Here is a 20,240-nt window from a genome sequence, read left to right as displayed (position 1 = left end):
TTTACTATGTATAATATAGAAAATGGTTTTAATCAATTTATAAAGTGCAGCCCGATGATATATATTATCCAGGAAATATATATATACTCACCATGACAATTTTAAATAAATAAAAAACAAAGAAAAGTGGAGCGTTTGATGAGATATAGATCAACGGGCTAGGTTTGGTCTCCAGGTCTCCAAGAAAAGAACGGTCTCCATAGAACTTCCTTCTAAAGATATAATATTATAATATTGATGTATATATATATATATCTTCAAATACATTATTATCGGATTGTACGATTGAATAATTGAGAACACCTTTATTAATTTTGTCAGTTGCAGAGAAATTAGAAAACTCAAAATATAGTTTTAGTTGAATTGATATATTTTTAATTTCAAACTATTATATGATTTTGTAAATTGCATGTTACTAAAATATAGTTTTGTAATAAAGTGTATTAAGTACTTTCTTTTCTTATTTATTGTTCAGAATTATCAAAATGGCATATGTTCTTTGTTAACTAGTAATGTTTAGCACTGTATAGCCTATATAAACATTGAAGTAATATTGTTTACTCCTTACCATTATATATGGATTATTTATTAATTGGTTTGATTATTTGAAACTTAGGATTTGTTTGGCAATATTTTGGATCACCATTTTTGCAGATAAGGTAAGTTAACTCTTCACACTTTATTTTATTCTAAAATCTTTTAAATATTTTTGCAATGCTTTTGTTTTAAAATTTATTGATCAAGTACCCTGTTTTAGAAATAAGAATTCCCAGTGTGTGAGCAGTTAGAAATTGCGTATAGTTCCGGAAAACTAGCCTTTGATACCTTACCAGCGAGTGCTACTTATGATGCATTCGGGAGCGCACACTCTATGATACCTTAGTAAGGGGCGCATTATTGATAGAAATAATGAACTTTTGATACTGTGTCACCAGGTTTTTGTGGCCTTAGCGAGCTGTGGAATTTTATATCTTTTGTCATATGGATTTTGGAAAATGATTTTTATCTTATAAAATTATGATACTTGATCCACTAGTGTAGAACTGTTTTCTTGCTGGGCTCTTGGCTCATTACTCACAAATTTTGAGGTACTTAGCTTTTGGGACATCTTAAAGTGGACTTGATTTTAGCTAGCTTTGAAATAATATTTTAGTGATTATGTTTGTATTGGAGCTGCGTCTCCCATGATTTGCTTTATTTTCAACTTATATGATTTTATTTCTGTCTCGGATTTTAGAATTTTATGAAAAACTAAAAACGTATTCTTATTATGGATTAAATATGGAGTTTAGCTGAATATTTAAGTACAGTCTGAAAAGTCGTGGTATTACACACCTTGAATGTTTTCAAGATAGGGGTCCTAACTTCTTCTTTTTTACTATAAAAAGTTGTAGCATTTATAGGATGTGCATTTAGTATAAAAGTTAAATAGCATATCCCTCATCTTCAAACCTTCCCAATAAACTTGCACAAAGAATTGATGACTGCTTTGCAGACTCCACTGCTCCTTGGTCACAATAGCAATGGACGATGAAATTGTATGACCTTGTTTTTCCAGTATTGATCGAGAAACTCTTACGGACGATGCCTGATGTGGGTAAAATTTACGTTCTGATTAGAGCAAAAGATCAACAAGCTGCTGCAGAAAGATTGAAAAATGAAGTACGTTTTTACTTGACACTTTGTTTTTGTAAAGCACTTGAATGTTGTGTGATGTGATGTCTATTTTTTTAAAATGTCATTAGATCATTAATTCGGAGTTATTCAAGTCACTGGAGAGCTTGCATGGGAAATCCTATATAACATTCATGCTGGACAAGCTTATTCCTGTAGCTGGTGATGTTTGTGAATCTGATCTTGGAATTGAAACTAATTTAGCTGCTGAGATTGCGCAGGCTGTCAATGTAGTTGTTAATTCATCAGCCAGCACTACGTTTGATGAAAGGTTTCTAATTTTATTTGTCCACTGTATAGATCTCAACACAAACACAAGACCTTGTCGGGTCTTGGGCTTTGCCAAAAAGTGCAAGAATCTGTGCCTCTTCAGGAGACACCGATTGAGGAGCCAAGTCTACACTAATGAAGTTGATATTGAAGCTGAACTGAGTATTGCTTTGCAATCAAAGGAGGCTGCTCAAGTTAAATCAACTCCATTGATGAAAGAGTTGGGCTTGCAGAGGTCATCCCTTGATAAATATATTTCTCTGAGTATCGTTTACTCATCTTAATTAACATGTACAATATGCAGGGCAAAGCTACATGGATGGCAAAACACTTACTCATTTACTAAGGCCATGGGTGAGATGTTGATCACCAAACAAAGAGAAAATATACCAGTAGTAATCGTTCGTCCTAGCGTTGTTGAGAGTGCCTATAGGGAGCCTTTCCCAGGTTGGATTGAAGGAAATAGGTACTTGTTTACTTCTAATCACTTCTTGGATTCCATTTCGATATAATGTCTAGTAATTAAGGGAAGCTATATCAATTTTGAAATACTGTGGAAGTCAATATTAACTCAACAACATTCTCATTTCTACCTCTTCCTTTCTTCTTGTTATTAGAATGCTTGACCCCTTAATGTTGTTCTATGGGAAAGGCCAGCTCCCCGGAATTTTAGCAAATCCCAACGCAGTCATTGACATTGTAAGTGAAAGAAAACTGGAAAACTTCCCGTTTATGTATCTAGAGTCATTAACTGTCTGAGATTATGAGTTGTTTATACTTAAGTTTGAATTTAGGGTAGTCCTCCACAACTGATAATAAGTGTGTTTGTTTAAAGGTACCCGTGGACATCGTTGTCAATACTATTTTGGTGGCTATGGCAAAGCATGGTAGAGAAGCAAAGCCAGAATTGAATGTGTATCATGCAGCTTCGTCTGTCTCAAATCCAATACTATTTTATGATTTTTTCAAGTATAGTTGTGAGCACTTCAAGTCTTCGCCATTGATGGATCGAGATGGAAAGCAGATTAGGATTACAGATATGAAGTTTTTAAGCTCTCTGTCTGATTTCTCATCTTACATTTCATCAGAGATAATTCAACAGAATGGCCTAAGGGATCATCAAGCAGTGCCAGATGAGAAGCATTTTGTAAAAATTAAGACCAAATGTGAAAAGCTAGAAACACTTCTTTTGCATATGGCTCAGATTTATGAACCTTACATGTTTTTCACTAGCAGGTCAGATATTATAGAATGAATTACTAGTACTGCATGTTTCTAATTGTCAGGTTTGATAATGCTAAAGTGAAAGCACTGATGAAGATGATGTTTGTTGAAGAGAAGAAGCTGTTTGAATGCGACGTTGGGATCATAGACTGGAAAGAATATTATTCTTACGCATGTACGCGACATCTCATATTATTCTTAGGAAAATTTTGGGAAATATTTTGTACACGACACAACAGTAGTTCCTAATCAAGATTACACACTTGGAACCTTATTTGTTGTACATTACAGAAAGTAGAAAACTCTGCAACCATGTTTCTGAAGTTAATATGGTGTGGTTAATGGTTTAAATCCATGTTTTAGACAAGCTTCCCACACTTTTGCAATGTCTAAAATGGTGCTTCCACATTCATGTTCACTCCATCCTTCCAAGGCATGTACCATTCCGGCTACTCGTGAAGCGCTCATAACTCTCCTTGGTAGCCAGTTCTGTTAAACGAAACACGCAATGATTATTAATATGTGTATGTTACTGAACTCTTGAGACTAATGTTTATAAGATATAAATATGATCAAGAAGATGACATGATGTACTAACCTCACAGGAATCGACATTTTCAAGAGATGCAGGGATCACCATTGCTGGTGTGTGATGGTACAAGCAATCGTCGCGAACTTTGGTAGGAGGTAATGAAGAAAATGGAATGATAACTGTTCCCTTATCAGCTCTAGACTGTTCTTCATCACCAAGTCCTTCTCCTACTATCCATACTTTTTGCTCATAGCCGCTTAGTCGGATCAAATTCTCACTGTACTTTGTGGCTTCTTGTAGCTTCTCATACTCATCTCCATCAGCAGCCACTTGTATTCCCCTTTTGCACAAAGCAGAAGCTACTGCACAAGCAACTTTTGTGACCTTGCCTCTAAGGAGCACTTGTGTTGTGCCTTGCGGAACGTTGTTTAGGACAATAGCAATGGCCAGAGCACTCCCATCTACAACTCTTAGTTTCAAATTAGGGAATTTTTCGATGAAAATTTCACCATTTTGGTTGAGTTCTTCACTCTGCAGAAAAATGAAAAGATAAGTCTTGTGAGAAATTTTCTTGAAAAAGAAACAAAATATGTTTCCCCGACAAAATGGAGTATTCACTACTAGAAAAATGGCCTTGGATACTTTTTTTTTTCAAAACGATGTTTTCGCATGTACAGAGAGAGGTAGGGGTCTCTAACATCGGTTTTTAACCGATGTTAAAGATGTACATAGACATCGGTTTTCTTAGCAAACTGATGTATAATTCGTCACCTGGTTCAGAAGGCCTAAACTTAAGACTTTAGTGCCTTTTGATTCTGCTTCTAGTATGGCATTTTCTATAAATCCATTGATAGCTTTTCTCTGCCATTTCGAAAAGTACTGCAGAAACAAGAAAATGAACCAATATAGCATCACCCTGACAAGCAATTAGACTAACTGAAATATGAATCAAAACTCAGTTTCCTGATAAACAAAACATACTTGCACGTTAAATCTAGGAACTGCCCATGACTGGACTTTAAGCTCTCCGAACTGATTCCTCTCAGAAATGACCGTTTTTCCATAAAATGAAGTGATAATCATGGACCACCATGTCACTGGTGCCATCAGCTTTAAGTACCATCTCGATTTCTCTGGCTTAGAAGAAACAGAAGCGAATCCTAAACGTAGATGATAAACAGATTCTGCAGTAGTTAAGTGAGTTAAATGAACGACATCCGGTCTGTCTTCCTTTTTCTCAAGGGATGTTTGATGCAAGCTATCAGTAGACTTGTCCATTGTTCCGTAAATGTAGTCATAGATGGGCATAAAAAGTGAGAGGTTTGTTTTGAACTGAGTGTGGTGAAGAGAATGGAATGATGGTGTGTACAGTAAGTACTTAAGGGGAGGAAAGACTCTGAAAAGCCAAGTAGGAATGAATTCGAAATTGCAGTGTCCCATATAGTTTACGAAATCAAAAATAGCAATGTAGCCGAGAAATGCAAGAATTGATGCAGTTCCTGTAAGGTTTAGAATCACCATTGGTTCTGCAAAGAGTACAACGTATGCTAAATCCTCCGCGAATGGATGAATAACAGCTGCAAAGTTTCAGTAAAATTTTCCAAATTAGTAACTAAATTTCAAAAACAACAGATATACAGACGTTTTAATGGTGAAAAAACGTAAATTGTTTAGGGGAGACACATGTCTCCCCTCCGTGCCCCTTACTAGATTCTCCCCTGCACACACACGTAGTAAGATTGTTGCATAAACTTACATGTAATAGGCTCGGTAACAATCGAAGAGTGATGATGAGAGTGGTAGCGAGAGTATAGAAAATGATGATGAAGTGCTCTATGAAACCAATAGTACAGAAACTCAATAGGACCAACATGAAGCAAAAACATTAGAATTGCACCATCAAGCTTCCACAATGGCATTTTCGCAATTGCTGGATGAGTGAAACTAAACAGATAGTATAGCAGCGCAACCGCCAAAATAGTATCATCCCTGTCGCGCAAAATTAAAGAACTCACAAGCATTTAAATATCAGCAATACAACAATCAGAGCTAAACAAATAGCAAGAGAAGAACTTAATTACCAATCTCTTTCCCTATCAACTTGTTCAAACTCAATGTTCTTGTCAACAATTCTAAGCTTGGCTGTTCGATAACGAGAATACGAAATCCAAATCTGGCTATGAATAAGTCTCAATAGCATAAATGGAAAAACAAGAAAATTGAAGAGACTCCTGTCATCTGCTTCCTTTGTAGCAAATGAGTAGATGCTATGTGCTACAAATGGCGCCAAAAATGCATACTTCAAAAAAAAAACTCATGTTAATTATAACTTGCCTTACCATAACTAAAATATAATACATGCATGTATGCGTCGTGCTAAAATCAAATTTTAGGTTTTTTCACAGTAGTTTTTAAAAAAAATATATATATCAAGTGTCCTTGTAATATTCAAAAATCAAAGGGTATCTCCCCATATATTATACCTTAAAATTTCCCAAAGGCTTCCATGGCCAATCAGTAAGCAACCCTGGTTTTGAGGCCATTTTGAGGTTGGTTCTTTAGAGATACAGGAACATCCAACAGGGGGAACTATAGCTTTTAGTTTTCTCTGGTTTTCTGAGCTTGAGATACATGTTATATACATGTGTTAATTTCAATATTATATCATTATTATTATCTTAATTAATTTTCATTTTGACATATTAGATTTATCGAAGAAAATCAGTAATTTGCAGGACTTCAAAGTCAATAAGAAGGTACTTCCAGAATCTGACATAATTCAGCACGCCTGACACAGCAAATACTAGGATTTAAAACAACAATTAGTATAGCAAACAACAACTTTAATTCACATCGTTTGTAGGAGGGGCAGTTTGCTAGAATATTAGCAGCCAGACAACTCTAATTAGGATGAGACCTTTTGGGAGTGACCCAAAAAACAAATTCATGCGGGCTAGGCCCAAAACAGACAATATCATACTAATGTGGAGTTAGACCTGCTCAGTAAAGCCCAACAAGTGGTATCAGAGCTATTATTGAAACAGTCCATAACAATCTCAGATGGGCTCCAGAAGAGACCTGGGAAGAGGCAGATGGGCTTGCCCCAGAATGGGCTCAACGAAAAGGCAGACGGGTCTTCCAGTATGTGCCTAGGGGGAGCAGATAGCCAGATAGACTTTCAGTATGGGTCGAGGGGGAGCCTGGTCACACTATCAGGAGGCAGATCCGACAGGTGTCGGGCCCGATGTGTGAAGGGGGAGATTGTTAGGAGTTGTCCCACATCGTTTGTGGGAGGGGCAGTTTGCTAGAATATTAGCAGCCAGACAACTCCAATTATGATGAGGCCTTTTGGGAGTGACCCAAAAATAAATCCGTGCGGGCTCGGCCCAAAGCGGACAATATCATACTAATGTGGAGTTAGGTCTGCTCAGTAAAGCCCAACAGATTTATGTGAAACATGCGTGTGAGAAGAACCAGAATCTGCCAAATAAATCAAACATCGATTTTTAAACTCCATTACTTCACTCTTCGAATTCTCTTCTTGTTATCAAGAGAAGAATAGTAGTCATGTAGCTGCAAAATGAGAATACATGTCTTTTTTCTTACAATGACGTTAGATTTGAGTAATAAAAACCGATCGAGGACACAAGGGACAACAGTTGGAAAATTTTCGCAAACAAGGCTGGATGCAGTCTCTGTAAAACATATGAGAACAAACTGAGGTTTTCAACCTTTGCAACTCTAGAAAAATCGAAACCATATTCCTCCAAACAATCCGTAAAAGAGAAATTTGGTTCTGTTGTGTAAAGGGCATCCATGCCTCATATTGGATCAATTCTGTTATAATACTACAACGTTTGCTTGATTTTTCACCCTGCCACCCGATCTAAAAGTGTTAGTGTTATCAATAATCTGTGTAAAAAACAAATATAAGTATAGGTGTGTGCGTGCAAAAATAATAATCGAATAACAGAAAAAACGGAGATAAGAAGCGTATGACGAAGGATAGAAAAATCCGAGTCAAGTGCGGAACTGTCTGTCTTCTTAAAGCTTATTAGCCCTCACCGTATTGTGCGAACGAAAAGCCTCCCAGGATAAAACAAATTGCAGTGATGACGGCAAAGGTCGGCACTATCAGCGAGTTTAAAAGTGAGCAAGAAACTATCACGGGTAGAGGGTAGGTGTTTAGTAACGGCTGTGTATTTGTGAGTTTAACCCTAACGCCCTAGAGGTGTTTATATAGGGAGGAAAAATTTGTGCACTAGACAATTACCATAATTAATTAAAATGCGTTAATTAATTAGGTCGGTGGTCAATCAATTATAATTAATTAATTAATTCGACTGACAAAAATAAAACTGTAAGTCAATTTATTTGAGCCCAGGTCCATCGGAAAATAAAAAACAGCAAAACTAGTCCGGCGTTATTCGGGCCAATTTTTTGCTACATTCATGTCCGCACGTTGCACACGCGGGTAAGCTCGAAAGCTTCGCCCCACAATTTACACCCCCTGCGCTCTCGCGTAGTTGATGGAGCAACACATAGACAACACAAGTGAACAATACATATGTGTGTTGCTATATAAAGTTAAGAAAATCTTTTTTCCTTTCCAATGTGGGACTTAAAGTTTCATAACATATTTTCCACTCTTAAGGGACCATCTTTGGATAATCATATCTCACTCATCCCTTAATCATTTTGAGTGATTCAAAGTGTCACGGAAAGCTCTTGTGAAGGAGAACACATTCCAAGCGTCACTCGTTGTACACAAGCAACAACCAACCACTCAAGCGCGGCTCAAAATGACTCGACAATATGGGGCGTAAAACCCCACATTTTCTAACAATCCCCCACATAAGTGAGATTGATATTTCAGTAGCACACATCAGACAAACAGACACGAAGTTTGACTTGGTGATAGTTTCTTCGATCAGATATAGCATATGATAGGTAGAGAATGCTCCTTGAACCTTCGCTCGGGTAAGCATACCGACTTTACTGGTAGACAGTAGACGTGCTTGTCCTTGAACTGTTCGACCGTTTGTGTAAACGATGATATACTTATCACTATATCTTTTCTGACTCGTTCAGCTTTCATGGGTATGTCCATTTTGGCCATGGAACATCGTCCTGGTTCTGTAGGAGTTTCTAAAGAATTGTGCCTCGCAATTCTCATTTGAAGCGGCCTCACTTCTCTCCCACATAAGTGATCTTTATCTTATATAGTAACCCGCGTTTACTCAACGAAATTCCATGTGTTCACTTCTGAACTTCATGTATTCATCAAAGATTATTAAAAGCTCAAAACTTAACCTCGTACCTTACGGGTCTCATTGTTTCATCATAGAAACAGGCCACGGGTTACCCCCAAGGTGATTTGGTCATCATGATTTAGTTGTCCCATTGAACCAAGTTCTTAGGATCTCCAGTCAGCAATGGTTGGGTGTCCACCATGATTCCATTAAGCAATAAGTTTAAGGCTCATCCCTCTCGATTATTTCTCAACCACTTATCTTGATAACCCTTTGGTTAGCGGATCCGTGATATTATCCTTTGACGATATATAGTCAATGGTAATAATTCCGGTTGAGATTAATTATCTAATGAAACTATGTCGTCGTCGTATATGACGTGAGTTTCCATTATACATCGTGCTATGTGCTCTGCCAATAGCGGATTGACTATCACAATGTATCCCTATTGCAGTCACAGACTTTGGCCATCTTGGAATATCCTCCAGAAATTGGCGTAGATATTCAGTCTCTTCAGCGCATTTATCTAGTGCCACGAACTCAGCTTTCATCATGGAATGAATTATCACTATTTGCTTGGAGGATTTCCATGATACTGCCGCTCCGGCTAGTGTAAATACGTAGCCACTCCTAGACTTTAGTGCCTTCTTGCTGGATATCCAGTTTGCGTCAGTATATCCCTCTAATACTGCTGGATATCTGTCATAGTACAGTCCATAGTCTCGAGTTCCCCTCAAATAGCTCAGTACTCTTATGATTGCTTTCCAGTGAATTAGCTCCCGGATTACTCGTAAATCTACTCGACATGCTAACATAGTATGAATATAGCTATCAGTAAGCTGTATTATACATTCTGATAAATGCGTGATTTATATAACTTAACATCCTAACTTCAAAGCCCGCTAATCTTAATTAATTAGAAGGGATTATTTAAAATTTAAGCCACATTTTAAGTAGGGATTATTTAAATTTTAAATCACATTCTGATACAATGTAATTCAGCATAGAGGAATGCTAGGTAATTAAAATCTCAAAATCGTTCTACAATATCAGGTGTTATGTTTTGATACCCAAACATTTACATCAACTTTTTCAATTAAAATATGATGTTTAATAATTAAACGACATTTTGAAACTACTTTTTGACCCAATTTTAAATCTCCTACCCTGCTCTTCAGCAAATATGCTGCCAGCTATTGGATGGCAATACTTTTCTGATTCTAGAAAGCGTGTGTGATTAATCATTTTTGCTCTTATAATTTACTCCCTCTCTCCCATTGAATTTCTACGTTACTTTTCGGGAAGCTTTTCAATGCTCATTTAAAACATAACTTCACAATATTTTTATTTTTTTTTCTGAATAAAAATTTCATGTTTAAACTTTTATTCAAAAAAAATAATTGAAAAAAAAATATTATCAAACTATATTTTATAAAATTCTCAAAATACGTGCAAATAGTAAACGTATAGATACGAACGGGACGTATGGAGGTAGTAGTAAATTTAGCAGTGAAGTACATATTTAGAAACTCGTTTCGGGTGCAACAGGCTACTCAAGAAAACAGGTGAGCTATTTTAATTTTTAATGTACACTATGATTTATTCTATTTTTTTAGTGTAATTCATAAAAAAAAAGAGAAAAAATTATTTATTTATAAAAATATTGTTTTAATTTTAGTTGACTAGTAAATTGTGAATTCTCTTAAAATATTTGAGAGATTTAAACGAAAATTCAGGAATCGTGAACTTATACCCAACCTACACTGCTAGTCAAAAAATGTAGAAAAATTTAGGAATTATGAACTTATACCCAACCTACACCCAGGACTCTAGTAAAAAAAAGTGGAAAAATTCAGAAATTGTGAATTTATACCAAACCTACACTCAGGCCAGGTAGTCAAAAAAAGTGAAACTCTTGTCTCTTAATTTGAAATACATTTTATCAAATTAGGGGCTAACTCAATATTAAAATTATATTCATGTATACTTATAAATAAATTTATTATATATTATTTTATATATTGATATCTAAGTGAAGAATATTATTATTATTATTATTATCATTATTATTGATAAAATATGATATAGATATATATAATTAGGGAGACGTTACTTTTTCAATAAGAATTGGAAAAAAAAAATTAACATCCCCCTCTTACTCTCTCTGACATGTACATACAAGATACATATAAATTCCAACATAAATTGTATAGGCGTCACTCTTTTTAACTATGTTAAGGGTCTGAACTTGGTAGAAAACAAATTGTTATGATTCATATTAAAGCGATGCTTTATATGGTGTTACTGGTTAAGCGAGAGCTGCATATGCATGTTACTGTACTACCTGACTGTGTTTTCCAAAATGTTCACTTGTTTATGTTTAGGTCTAATTTGAATTCATGGGCGTTGTGAGACCTGAGCACTTTAATATCATCATTGAACTGAGTTTTGACATATTTACGGAATATTTCAAGTATCAGCCATTAACTTTCTCACTGAAAAGAGATTATGCTGAAATGATGCCACACAGACGACTTTATGTAATGTTAGGCCAGTGTAACAGTACCTTGATGAGAAATCTTGGCAGTTGCACCTGTAGGGAGGTTAATTTGAGTAGGTTGGGCAAAGGATACTGGGTTGGTTAAATGTTCATGGTCTCGGGTCATATGGTCCATGGCCCCAGAGTCAATAATTCAAGAAAATAGGTCCTCTAACCAAGTGACAGGACATCATGCCAGAGAAGGTTGAGCTGTGGTAGCCATTTTTGACACCCCTGGATTATGACCTGAAGGCCATTTATTGGTTTGAAACTGAGGCTTGACTCTCACACTATTGTTACTACTAATTTGACCATGTTTAGCATGCCACTTAACGTAACCTACCACATCCCAACACTTATCATTCTTGTGACCTCTACCACCACACACGGTGCATATCATAGGCTTATCATACTTAATAACATTGGACTTTGTAAATATAGCCACGGACTCATTATCCAATTTATTTAACTGCAAGAGCTCTCTTTGAGCTTCTTCTTGATGTAAGGCTGCAGACGCTATTTCAATAGAGGGTAGTGGTGACATTAATAGGAAGTGGCTATATTATGGGTTGTAAACCTCATTAAAACTATTTAAAAACTGAAACAACTTGCCTTCCTCTTTTTGAGAAGAAATAGCATTCAACAGGACTGTAACATCCTCACTGGGAGTAACGACAGTAGGTAACGTATTCAGGGATTCTAACTCCTCCCACAAGGCACGCATATCAGTATAATATTCGTTTATAGACAGGGTTCCTTGCTTTAAATCATGGACAACTATATTTATTTTGTATTTTCTAAACCCATTTGTCAACTGAAAACGAGTTTCAAGATTGGACCGTATAGGAGACGCAGTAGTGGTCATAAACATCATAGATTTAATAATAGAAGGAGATACATTATGAGTAAGCCAAGCAATTATCATATTGTTGCAAGTGTCCCAAAGCTTAGCTTGCACGAGATCTGATGGCCTTGCTACTCCTCCCGTGACAAATGCCAATTTTCTTTTAGAAGTTACGTTTATTTTCATAGCCATTTTCCAAGCTCTGTAATCAGTGGAAGCCTGGAGCTTTTCAACGTGAACAGCTCCATCAGACGGGTGTAAGTACAACGGATTTACTAAATCTTGTAACGTTACTCTGTTTCCAGTCATCACAACAACAATGTGAAGAAGGTAAAACGAATAAATAAGACACATAAAAAAGGAACAAATGGATTTAGTGTTTATACTGAGAACTGAACAGAATGATCTTTTTGACTCGTATTTACAAGTGGTGGCTCTGATACCATAAAGAGTAATTATACTATGACAATATTAACTCAATATGCAGCCATTAAAGAGAGCCTAAAAGAGATTGTTTTGGTGAATAATGATAACATTTCAGTCTGTCTTATAATAACAGCTCTTAGGCTGTTTGTGGGGTTTATTACGGGTGAAAAGAAATAACAAATTGTCACCTTAACATACGATGGGGTACAAAAGTAATAAAGCTGCAATCTAATAATCATGACATTATGAATATTATTAAAGAGAAAATGATTGAGCACGTGATAGTCACTTGGACATCTCTCAATATTTACTCTATTGATATTTAATTGAATTATACTTATTTATTTAAGAATATTTTTATAATTCTAACATTTTTTTTTCTTTTTGAAAAGATGGAGTGAGGTCCCAGACACACCTTGAATGTTTTCAAGATAGGGGTCCTAACTTCTTTTTTTTTACTATAAAAAGTTGTAGCATTTATAGGATGTGCATTTAGTATAAAAGTTAAATAGCATATCCCTCATCTTCAAACCTTCCCAATAAACTTGCACAAAGAATTGATGACTGCTTTGCAGACTCCACTTCTCCATCTGATCATCTTGAAACGCTGCATGGTGCAGGGGGTATAGGAGTACTAGATTTTCTTCGGGGCAAAAATTTTTTTGTCACTGGTGCTACCGGATTTCTTGCCAAAGGTACGTAAAAGTATAGGAGTAACTAATTGTTTTTAGTTGATCAGGCTATATGAAATTGTATGACCTTGTTTTTCCAGTATTGATCGAGAAACTCTTACGGACGATGCCTGATGTGGGTAAAATTTACGTTCTGATTAGAGCAAAAGATCAACAAGCTGCTGCAGAAAGATTGAAAAATGAAGTACGTTTTTACTTGACACTTTGTTTTTGTAAAGCACTTGAATGTTGTGTGATGTGATGTTTATTTTTTTTAAATGTCATTAGATTATTAATTCGGAGTTATTCAAGTCACTGGAGAGCTTGCATGGGAGATCCTATATAACATTCATGACAGACAAGGTTATTCCTGTAGCTGGTGATGTTTGTGAATCTGATCTTGGAATTGAAAGTAATTTAGATGCTGAGATTGCGCAGGCTGTCAATGTAGTTGTTAATTCATCAGCCAACACTACGTTTGATGAAAGGTTTCTAATTTTATTTGTCCACTGTATAGATCTCAACACAAACACAAGAATACATGCATGATAACATTATTGTTCTGAAAGGATACATGCATGGTAACATTTATTAAGCCAAGCTTTCAACAAGTATTGATGGTTCTGCAATCTGTCTGTTAAGTAGAGCATCAATTGAAGAAAACTGAAATTGGCACAAGAAATTCTCTCATTTAAATTTCAACAATATAAATAAACTTGTCAAGAAAGATCTTGTGAGAGGTTTGCCAAAATCAGTATTTGCTCCTCATGATCTTTGTGATTCCTGTCAAAATGCAAAACAAAGAAAATCTTCATTCAAGAGCAAGACTGAATCTTCAATTCTTGAGCCTTATCACCTACTACATGTCGATCTATTTGGTCCAGTGAATGTCATGTCTATTGCAAATAAGAAATATGTTATGGTCATAGTGGATGAGTTCACCAGATACACATGGGTGTATTTCTTGCACACAAAAAGTGAAATTGCATCTATTTTGATTGATCATGTCAGGCAACTGGATAAATTGGTCAAAGATTCTGTGAAGATCATAAGAAGTGATAATGGCACTGAGTTCAAGAATTTGATCATGGAAGAGTTCTGCAAAGACCATGGAATAAAGCAAGAATTTTTAGCTCCTGGAACTCCACAGCAAAATGGAGTTGTTGAAAGAAAAAATAGAACTCTTATTGAAGCTGCAAGAACTATGCTTGATGAAGCAAAATTGCCAACCTACTTTTGGGCTGAAGCTGTGCAGACTGCTTGTTTTACTCAGAATGCAACCCTCATTAACAAGCATGACAAAACACCATATGAGATGGTGAAGAAAGAGAAGCCAAATCTGAAGTATTTTCATATATTTGGATGCAAAACACAAGAATACGTTTGATGAAAGGTTTCTAATTTTATTTGTCCACTGTATAGATCTCAACACAAACACAAGAATACATGCATGCAGCTTTGCCAAAAAGTGCAAGAATCTGTGCCTCTTCGGGAGACACCGATACAAATGGGACACAGATTGAGGAGCCAAGTCTACACTAATGAAGTTGATATTGAAGCTGAACTGAGTATAGCTTTGCAATCAAAGGAGGCTGCTCAAGTTAAAGAAATTTTACTTCAAATGTAACTCCTCTACTCAAATCACCACTAGCTTGTAAAAATACGAGCACACTGAAGACTACTACTACTACCACTGCAGTTTCCGCTTATAAAGATTACCACCTACATGAAGGTAGCTCTAGTGCAACTACAATCAGGGCTCCTCCGGCTCCATCTGATCATCTTGAGACGCTGCATGGTGCAGGGGGTATAGTAGCTGGTGATGTTTGTGAATCTGATCTTGGAATTGAAACTAATTTAGCTGCTGAGATTGCGCAGGCTGTCAATGTAGTTGTTAATTCATCAGCCAACACTACGTTTGATGAAAGGTTTCTAATTTTATTTGTCCACTGTATAGATCTTATTATCATGTGATTTGCAATTTTCTTTAACATATTTAACTCATGATCTGCGGATGGATTTGTGCAAAAAGGTACGATGTTGCTCTCAACACAAACACAAGAGGACCTTGTCGAGTCTTGGGCTTTGCCAAAAAGTGCAAGAATCTGTGCCTCTTCCTCCATGTATCCACTGGTAGGCATTCCAGGAACCATTGTTTGGATTAGAGTTAGGTTGAATAAAAAAGAGGCTACGTATGCATATAACATGATTTTGTTTTGGCAGCGTATGTCAATGGGGAGAGATCAAACATAATTCAGGAGACACCAATACAAATGGGACAGAGATTGAGGAGCCAAGTCTACACGAATGAAGTTGATATTGAAGCTGAACTGAGTATAGCTTTGCAATCAAAGGAGGCTGCTCAAGTTAAAGCAACTCCATTGATGAAAGAGTTGGGCTTGCAGAGGTCATCCCTTGATAAATATATTTCTCTGAGTATCGTTTACTCATCTTAATTAACATGTACAATATGCAGGGCAAAGCTACATGGATGGCAAAACACTTACTCATTTACTAAGGCCATGGGTGAGATGTTGATCACCAAACAAAGAGAAAATATCCCAGTAGTAATCGTTCGTCCTAGCGTTGTTGAGAGTGCCTATAGGGAGCCTTTCCCAGGTTGGATTGAAGGAAATAGGTACTTGTTTACTTCTAATCACTTCTTGGATTCCATTTCGATATAATGTCTAGTAATTATGGGAAGCTATATCAATTTTGAAATACTGTGGAAGTCAATATTAACTCAACAACATTCTCATTTGTACCTCTTCCTTTCTTCTTGTTATTAGAATGCTTGACCCCTTAATGTTGTTCTATGGGAAAGGCCAGCTCCCCGGAATTTTAGCAAATCCCAACGCAGTCATTGACATTGTAAGTGAAAGAAAACTGGAAAACTTCCCGTTTATGTATCTAGAGTCATTAACTGTCTGAGATTATGAGTTGTTTATACTTAAGTTTGAATTTAGGGTAGTCCTCCACAACTGATAATAAGTGTGTATGTTTAAAGGTACCCGTGGACATCGTTGTCAATACTATTTTGGTGGCTATGGCAAAGCATGGTAGAGAAGCAAAGCCAGAATTGAATGTGTATCATGCAGCTTCGTCTGTCTCAAATCCAATACTATTTCACGATTTTTTCAAGTATAGTTGTGATCACTTCAAGTCTTCGCCATTGATAGATCGAGATGGAAAGCAAATTAGGATAACAGATATGAAGTTTTTAAGCTCTCTGTCTGATTTCTCATCTTACATTTCATCAGAGATAATTCAACAGAATGGCCTAAGGGATCATCAAGCAGTGCCAGATGAGAAGCATTTTGTAAAAATTAAGACCAAATGTGAAAAGCTAGAAACACTTCTTTTGCATATGGCTCAGATTTATGAACCTTACATGTTTTTCACTAGCAGGTCAGATATTATAGAATGAATTACTAGTACTGCATGTTTCTAATTGTCAGGTTTGATAATGCTAAAGTGAAAGCACTGATGAAGATGATGTTTGTTGAAGAGAAGAAGCTGTTTGAATGCGACGTTGGGATCATAGACTGGAAAGAATATTATTCTTACGCATGTACGCGACATCTCATATTATTCTTAGGAAAATTTTGGGAAATATTTTGTACACGACACAACAGTAGTTCCTAATCAAGATTACACACTTGGAACCTTATTTGTTGTACATTACAGAAAGTAGAAAACTCTGCAACCATGTTTCTGAAGTTAATATGGTGTGGTTAATGGTTTAAATCCATGTTTTAGACAAGCTTCCCACACTTTTGCAATGTCTAAAATGGTGCTTCCACATTCATGTTCACTCCATCCTTCCAAGGCATGTACCATTCCGGCTACTCGTGAAGCGCTCATAACTCTCCTTGGTAGCCAGTTCTGTTAAACGAAACACGCAATGATTATTAATATGTGTATGTTACTGAACTCTTGAGACTAATGTTTATAAGATATAAATATGATCAAGAAGATGACATGATGTACTAACCTCACAGGAATCGACGTTTTCAAGAGATGCAGGGATCACCATTGCTGGTGTGTGATGGTACAAGCAATCATCGCGAACTTTGATAGGAGGTAATGAAGAAAATGGAATGATAACTGTTCCCTTATCAGCTCTAGACTGTTCTTCATCACCAAGTCCTTCTCCTACTATCCATACTTTTTGCTCATAGCCGCTTAGTCGGATCAAATTCTCACTGTACTTTGTGGCTTCTTGTAGCTTCTCATACTCATCTCCATCAGCAGCCACTTGTATTCCCCTTTTGCACAAAGCAGAAGCTACTGCACAAGCAACTTTTGTGACCTTGCCTCTAAGGAGCACTTGTGTTGTGCCTTGCGGAACGTTGTTTAGGACAATAGCAATGGCCAGAGCACTCCCATCTACAACTCTTAGTTTCAAATTAGGGAATTTTTCGATGAAAATTTCACCATTTTGGTTGAGTTCTTCACTCTGCAGAAAAATGAAAAGATAAGTCTTGTGAGAAATTTTCTTGAAAAAGAAACAAAATATGTTTCCCCGACAAAATGGAGTATTCACTACTAGAAAAATGGCCTTGGATACTTTTTTTTTTCAAAACGATGTTTTCGCATGTACAGAGAGAGGTAGGGGTCTCTAACATCGGTTTTTAACCGATGTTAAAGATGTACATAGACATCGGTTTTCTTAGCAAACTGATGTATAATTCGTCACCTGGTTCAGAAGGCCTAAACTTAAGACTTTAGTGCCTTTTGATTCTGCTTCTAGTATGGCATTTTCTATAAATCCATTGATAGCTTTTCTCTGCCATTTCGAAAAGTACTGCAGAAACAAGAAAATGAACCAATATAGCATCACCCTGACAAGCAATTAGACTAACTGAAATATGAATCAAAACTCAGTTTCCTGATAAACAAAACATACTTGCACGTTAAATCTAGGAACTGCCCATGACTGGACTTTAAGCTCTCCGAACTGATTCCTCTCAGAAATGACCGTTTTTCCATAAAATGAAGTGATAATCATGGACCACCATGTCACTGGTGCCATCAGCTTTAAGTACCATCTCGATTTCTCTGGCTTAGAAGAAACAGAAGCGAATCCTAAACGTAGATGATAAACAGATTCTGCAGTAGTTAAGTGAGTTAAATGAACGACATCCGGTCTGTCTTCCTTTTTCTCAAGGGATGTTTGATGCAAGCTATCAGTAGACTTGTCCATTGTTCCGTAAATGTAGTCATAGATGGGCATAAAAAGTGAGAGGTTTGTTTTGAACTGAGTGTGGTGAAGAGAATGGAATGATGGTGTGTACAGTAAGTACTTAAGGGGAGGAAAGACTCTGAAAAGCCAAGTAGGAATGAATTCGAAATTGCAGTGTCCCATATAGTTTACGAAATCAAAAATAGCAATGTAGCCGAGAAATGCAAGAATTGATGCAGTTCCTGTAAGGTTTAGAATCACCATTGGTTCTGCAAAGAGTACAACGTATGCTAAATCCTCCGCGAATGGATGAATAACAGCTGCAAAGTTTCAGTAAAATTTTCCAAATTAGTAACTAAATTTCAAAAACAACAGATATACAGACGTTTTAATGGTGAAAAAACGTAAATTGTTTAGGGGAGACACATGTCTCCCCTCCGTGCCCCTTACTAGATTCTCCCCTGCACACACACGTAGTAAGATTGTTGCATAAACTTACATGTAATAGGCTCGGTAACAATCGAAGAGTGATGATGAGAGTGGTAGCGAGAGTATAGAAAATGATGATGAAGTGCTCTATGAAACCAATAGTACAGAAACTCAATAGGACCAACATGAAGCAAAAACATTAGAATTGCACCATCAAGCTTCCACAATGGCATTTTCGCAATTGCTGGATGAGTGAAACTAAACAGATAGTATAGCAGCGCAACCGCCAAAATAGTATCATCCCTGTCGCGCAAAATTAAAGAACTCACAAGCATTTAAATATCAGCAATACAACAATCAGAGCTAAACAAATAGCAAGAGAAGAACTTAATTACCAATCTCTTTCCCTATCAACTTGTTCAAACTCAATGTTCTTGTCAACAATTCTAAGCTTGGCTGTTCGATAACGAGAATACGAAATCCAAATCTGGCTATGAATAAGTCTCAATAGCATAAATGGAAAAACAAGAAAATTGAAGAGACTCCTGTCATCTGCTTCCTTTGTAGCAAATGAGTAGATGCTATGTGCTACAAATGGCGCCAAAAATGCATACTTCAAAAAAAAAACTCATGTTAATTATAACTTGCCTTACCATAACTAAAATATAATACATGCATGTATGCAGGGGATGATGTAAGTGGCACAGGGAGACGGAGACGTGTCGTGCTAAATATATATATCAAGTGTCCTTGTAATATTCAAAAATCAAAGGGTATCTCCCCATATATTATACCTTAAAATTTCCCAAAGGCTTCCATGGCCAATCAGTAAGCAACCCTGGTTTTGAGGCCATTTTGAGGTTGGTTCTTTAGAGATACAGGAACATCCAACAGGGGGAACTATAGCTTTTAGTTTTCTCTGGTTTTCTGAGCTTGAGATGCATGTTATATACATGTGTTAATTTCAATATTATATCATTATTATTATCTTAATTAATTTTCATTTTGACATATTCGATTTACCAAGAAAATTAATAATTTGCAGGACCTCAAAGTCAATATGAAGGTACTTCCAGAATCAAAAAAATTTCAGCACGCCAGACACAGCAAAAACTAGGATTTAAAACAACAATTAATATAGAATACAACAACTTTAATTCAACTTGCTTTCATTTTAGTATAGTTAATTCATGT

At 36.3% G+C, this 20,240-nt stretch overlaps 5 protein-coding genes across 5 annotated transcripts; 2 read left to right on the top strand and 3 right to left on the bottom strand.

Annotated features, from left to right (window-relative positions):
• Window positions 1-1,317: 1,317 nt before the first annotated feature.
• On the top strand, window positions 1,318-3,520 carry LOC141708860 (fatty acyl-CoA reductase 2, chloroplastic-like). The gene is made up of 6 exons (XM_074512670.1): window positions 1,318-1,662; window positions 1,746-2,179; window positions 2,249-2,410; window positions 2,562-2,643; window positions 2,780-3,180; window positions 3,231-3,520. Exons 1-6 carry the CDS (start codon window positions 1,531-1,533, stop codon window positions 3,415-3,417), a joined length of 1,398 nt encoding a protein of 465 aa, XP_074368771.1. The 5' UTR covers window positions 1,318-1,530; the 3' UTR covers window positions 3,418-3,520.
• On the bottom strand, window positions 3,353-6,317 carry LOC141708858 (very-long-chain aldehyde decarbonylase CER1-like). Its single transcript, XM_074512669.1, has 7 exons — window positions 6,184-6,317; window positions 5,782-5,999; window positions 5,457-5,689; window positions 4,682-5,277; window positions 4,472-4,579; window positions 3,767-4,231; window positions 3,353-3,657 (listed from the first exon to the last, which is right to left on the bottom strand). Exons 1-7 carry the CDS (start codon window positions 6,241-6,243, stop codon window positions 3,493-3,495), a joined length of 1,845 nt encoding a protein of 614 aa, XP_074368770.1. The 5' UTR covers window positions 6,244-6,317; the 3' UTR covers window positions 3,353-3,492.
• A 5,364-nt stretch (window positions 6,318-11,681) lies between these two features.
• On the bottom strand, window positions 11,682-12,644 carry LOC141704252 (uncharacterized). Its single transcript, XM_074507538.1, has 2 exons — window positions 12,104-12,644; window positions 11,682-12,007 (listed from the first exon to the last, which is right to left on the bottom strand). The coding sequence occupies exons 1-2, from the start codon at window positions 12,642-12,644 to the stop codon at window positions 11,682-11,684; spliced, it is 867 nt and encodes a 288-aa protein (XP_074363639.1).
• Window positions 12,645-12,797: 153 nt separating this feature from the next.
• LOC141704241 (fatty acyl-CoA reductase 2, chloroplastic-like) lies at window positions 12,798-17,180 on the top strand. Its single transcript, XM_074507532.1, has 10 exons — window positions 12,798-12,924; window positions 13,274-13,456; window positions 13,534-13,637; window positions 13,721-13,920; window positions 15,465-15,565; window positions 15,656-15,839; window positions 15,909-16,070; window positions 16,222-16,303; window positions 16,440-16,840; window positions 16,891-17,180. Exons 1-10 carry the CDS (start codon window positions 12,798-12,800, stop codon window positions 17,075-17,077), a joined length of 1,731 nt encoding a protein of 576 aa, XP_074363633.1. The 3' UTR covers window positions 17,078-17,180.
• On the bottom strand, window positions 17,010-19,974 carry LOC141708857 (very-long-chain aldehyde decarbonylase CER1-like). The gene is made up of 7 exons (XM_074512668.1): window positions 19,841-19,974; window positions 19,442-19,659; window positions 19,117-19,349; window positions 18,342-18,937; window positions 18,132-18,239; window positions 17,427-17,891; window positions 17,010-17,317 (listed from the first exon to the last, which is right to left on the bottom strand). The coding sequence occupies exons 1-7, from the start codon at window positions 19,898-19,900 to the stop codon at window positions 17,153-17,155; spliced, it is 1,845 nt and encodes a 614-aa protein (XP_074368769.1). The 5' UTR covers window positions 19,901-19,974; the 3' UTR covers window positions 17,010-17,152.
• Window positions 19,975-20,240: the final 266 nt, after the last annotated feature.

Source organism: Apium graveolens, chromosome 2 (genome assembly GCF_009905375.1).
Source record: "Apium graveolens cultivar Ventura chromosome 2, ASM990537v1, whole genome shotgun sequence".
NCBI classification, from domain to species: domain Eukaryota; kingdom Viridiplantae; phylum Streptophyta; class Magnoliopsida; order Apiales; family Apiaceae; genus Apium; species Apium graveolens.
The sequence above is the reverse complement of the archived record's forward strand: the minus strand, read 5'-3'. Positions and strand labels throughout refer to the sequence as shown.

What these genes read in the sequence shown, in the direction of transcription:
- LOC141708858 (XM_074512669.1), bottom strand. Translation starts at nt 6,243, where the DNA reads ATGGCCTCAAAACCAGGGTTGCTTACTGATTGGCCATGGAAGCCTTTG. An exon ending in TGTTACCGAGCCTATTACAT is followed by an intron (nt 5,278 to 5,456) that starts GTAAGTTTATGC and finishes GAAACTTTGCAG; the next exon opens with CTGTTATTCATCCATTCGCG. An exon ending in GTTTAGGCCTTCTGAACCAG is followed by an intron (nt 4,232 to 4,471) that starts GTGACGAATTAT and finishes ATTTTTCTGCAG; the next exon opens with AGTGAAGAACTCAACCAAAA.
- LOC141708860 (XM_074512670.1), top strand. Translation starts at nt 1,531, where the DNA reads ATGAAATTGTATGACCTTGTTTTTCCAGTATTGATCGAGAAACTCTTA. An exon ending in GGTTGGATTGAAGGAAATAG is followed by an intron (nt 2,411 to 2,561) that starts GTACTTGTTTAC and finishes TCTTGTTATTAG; the next exon opens with AATGCTTGACCCCTTAATGT. An exon ending in CCAACGCAGTCATTGACATT is followed by an intron (nt 2,644 to 2,779) that starts GTAAGTGAAAGA and finishes GTTTGTTTAAAG; the next exon opens with GTACCCGTGGACATCGTTGT.
- LOC141704241 (XM_074507532.1), top strand. Translation starts at nt 12,798, where the DNA reads ATGACAATATTAACTCAATATGCAGCCATTAAAGAGAGCCTAAAAGAG. An exon ending in GGTTGGATTGAAGGAAATAG is followed by an intron (nt 16,071 to 16,221) that starts GTACTTGTTTAC and finishes TCTTGTTATTAG; the next exon opens with AATGCTTGACCCCTTAATGT. An exon ending in CCAACGCAGTCATTGACATT is followed by an intron (nt 16,304 to 16,439) that starts GTAAGTGAAAGA and finishes GTATGTTTAAAG; the next exon opens with GTACCCGTGGACATCGTTGT.
- LOC141708857 (XM_074512668.1), bottom strand. Translation starts at nt 19,900, where the DNA reads ATGGCCTCAAAACCAGGGTTGCTTACTGATTGGCCATGGAAGCCTTTG. An exon ending in GTTGATAGGGAAAGAGATTG is followed by an intron (nt 19,350 to 19,441) that starts GTAATTAAGTTC and finishes TTTGCGCGACAG; the next exon opens with GGATGATACTATTTTGGCGG. An exon ending in TGTTACCGAGCCTATTACAT is followed by an intron (nt 18,938 to 19,116) that starts GTAAGTTTATGC and finishes GAAACTTTGCAG; the next exon opens with CTGTTATTCATCCATTCGCG.
- LOC141704252 (XM_074507538.1), bottom strand. Translation starts at nt 12,644, where the DNA reads ATGACTGGAAACAGAGTAACGTTACAAGATTTAGTAAATCCGTTGTAC. An exon ending in TTCTTCTCAAAAAGAGGAAG is followed by an intron (nt 12,008 to 12,103) that starts GCAAGTTGTTTC and finishes CTATTGAAATAG; the next exon opens with CGTCTGCAGCCTTACATCAA.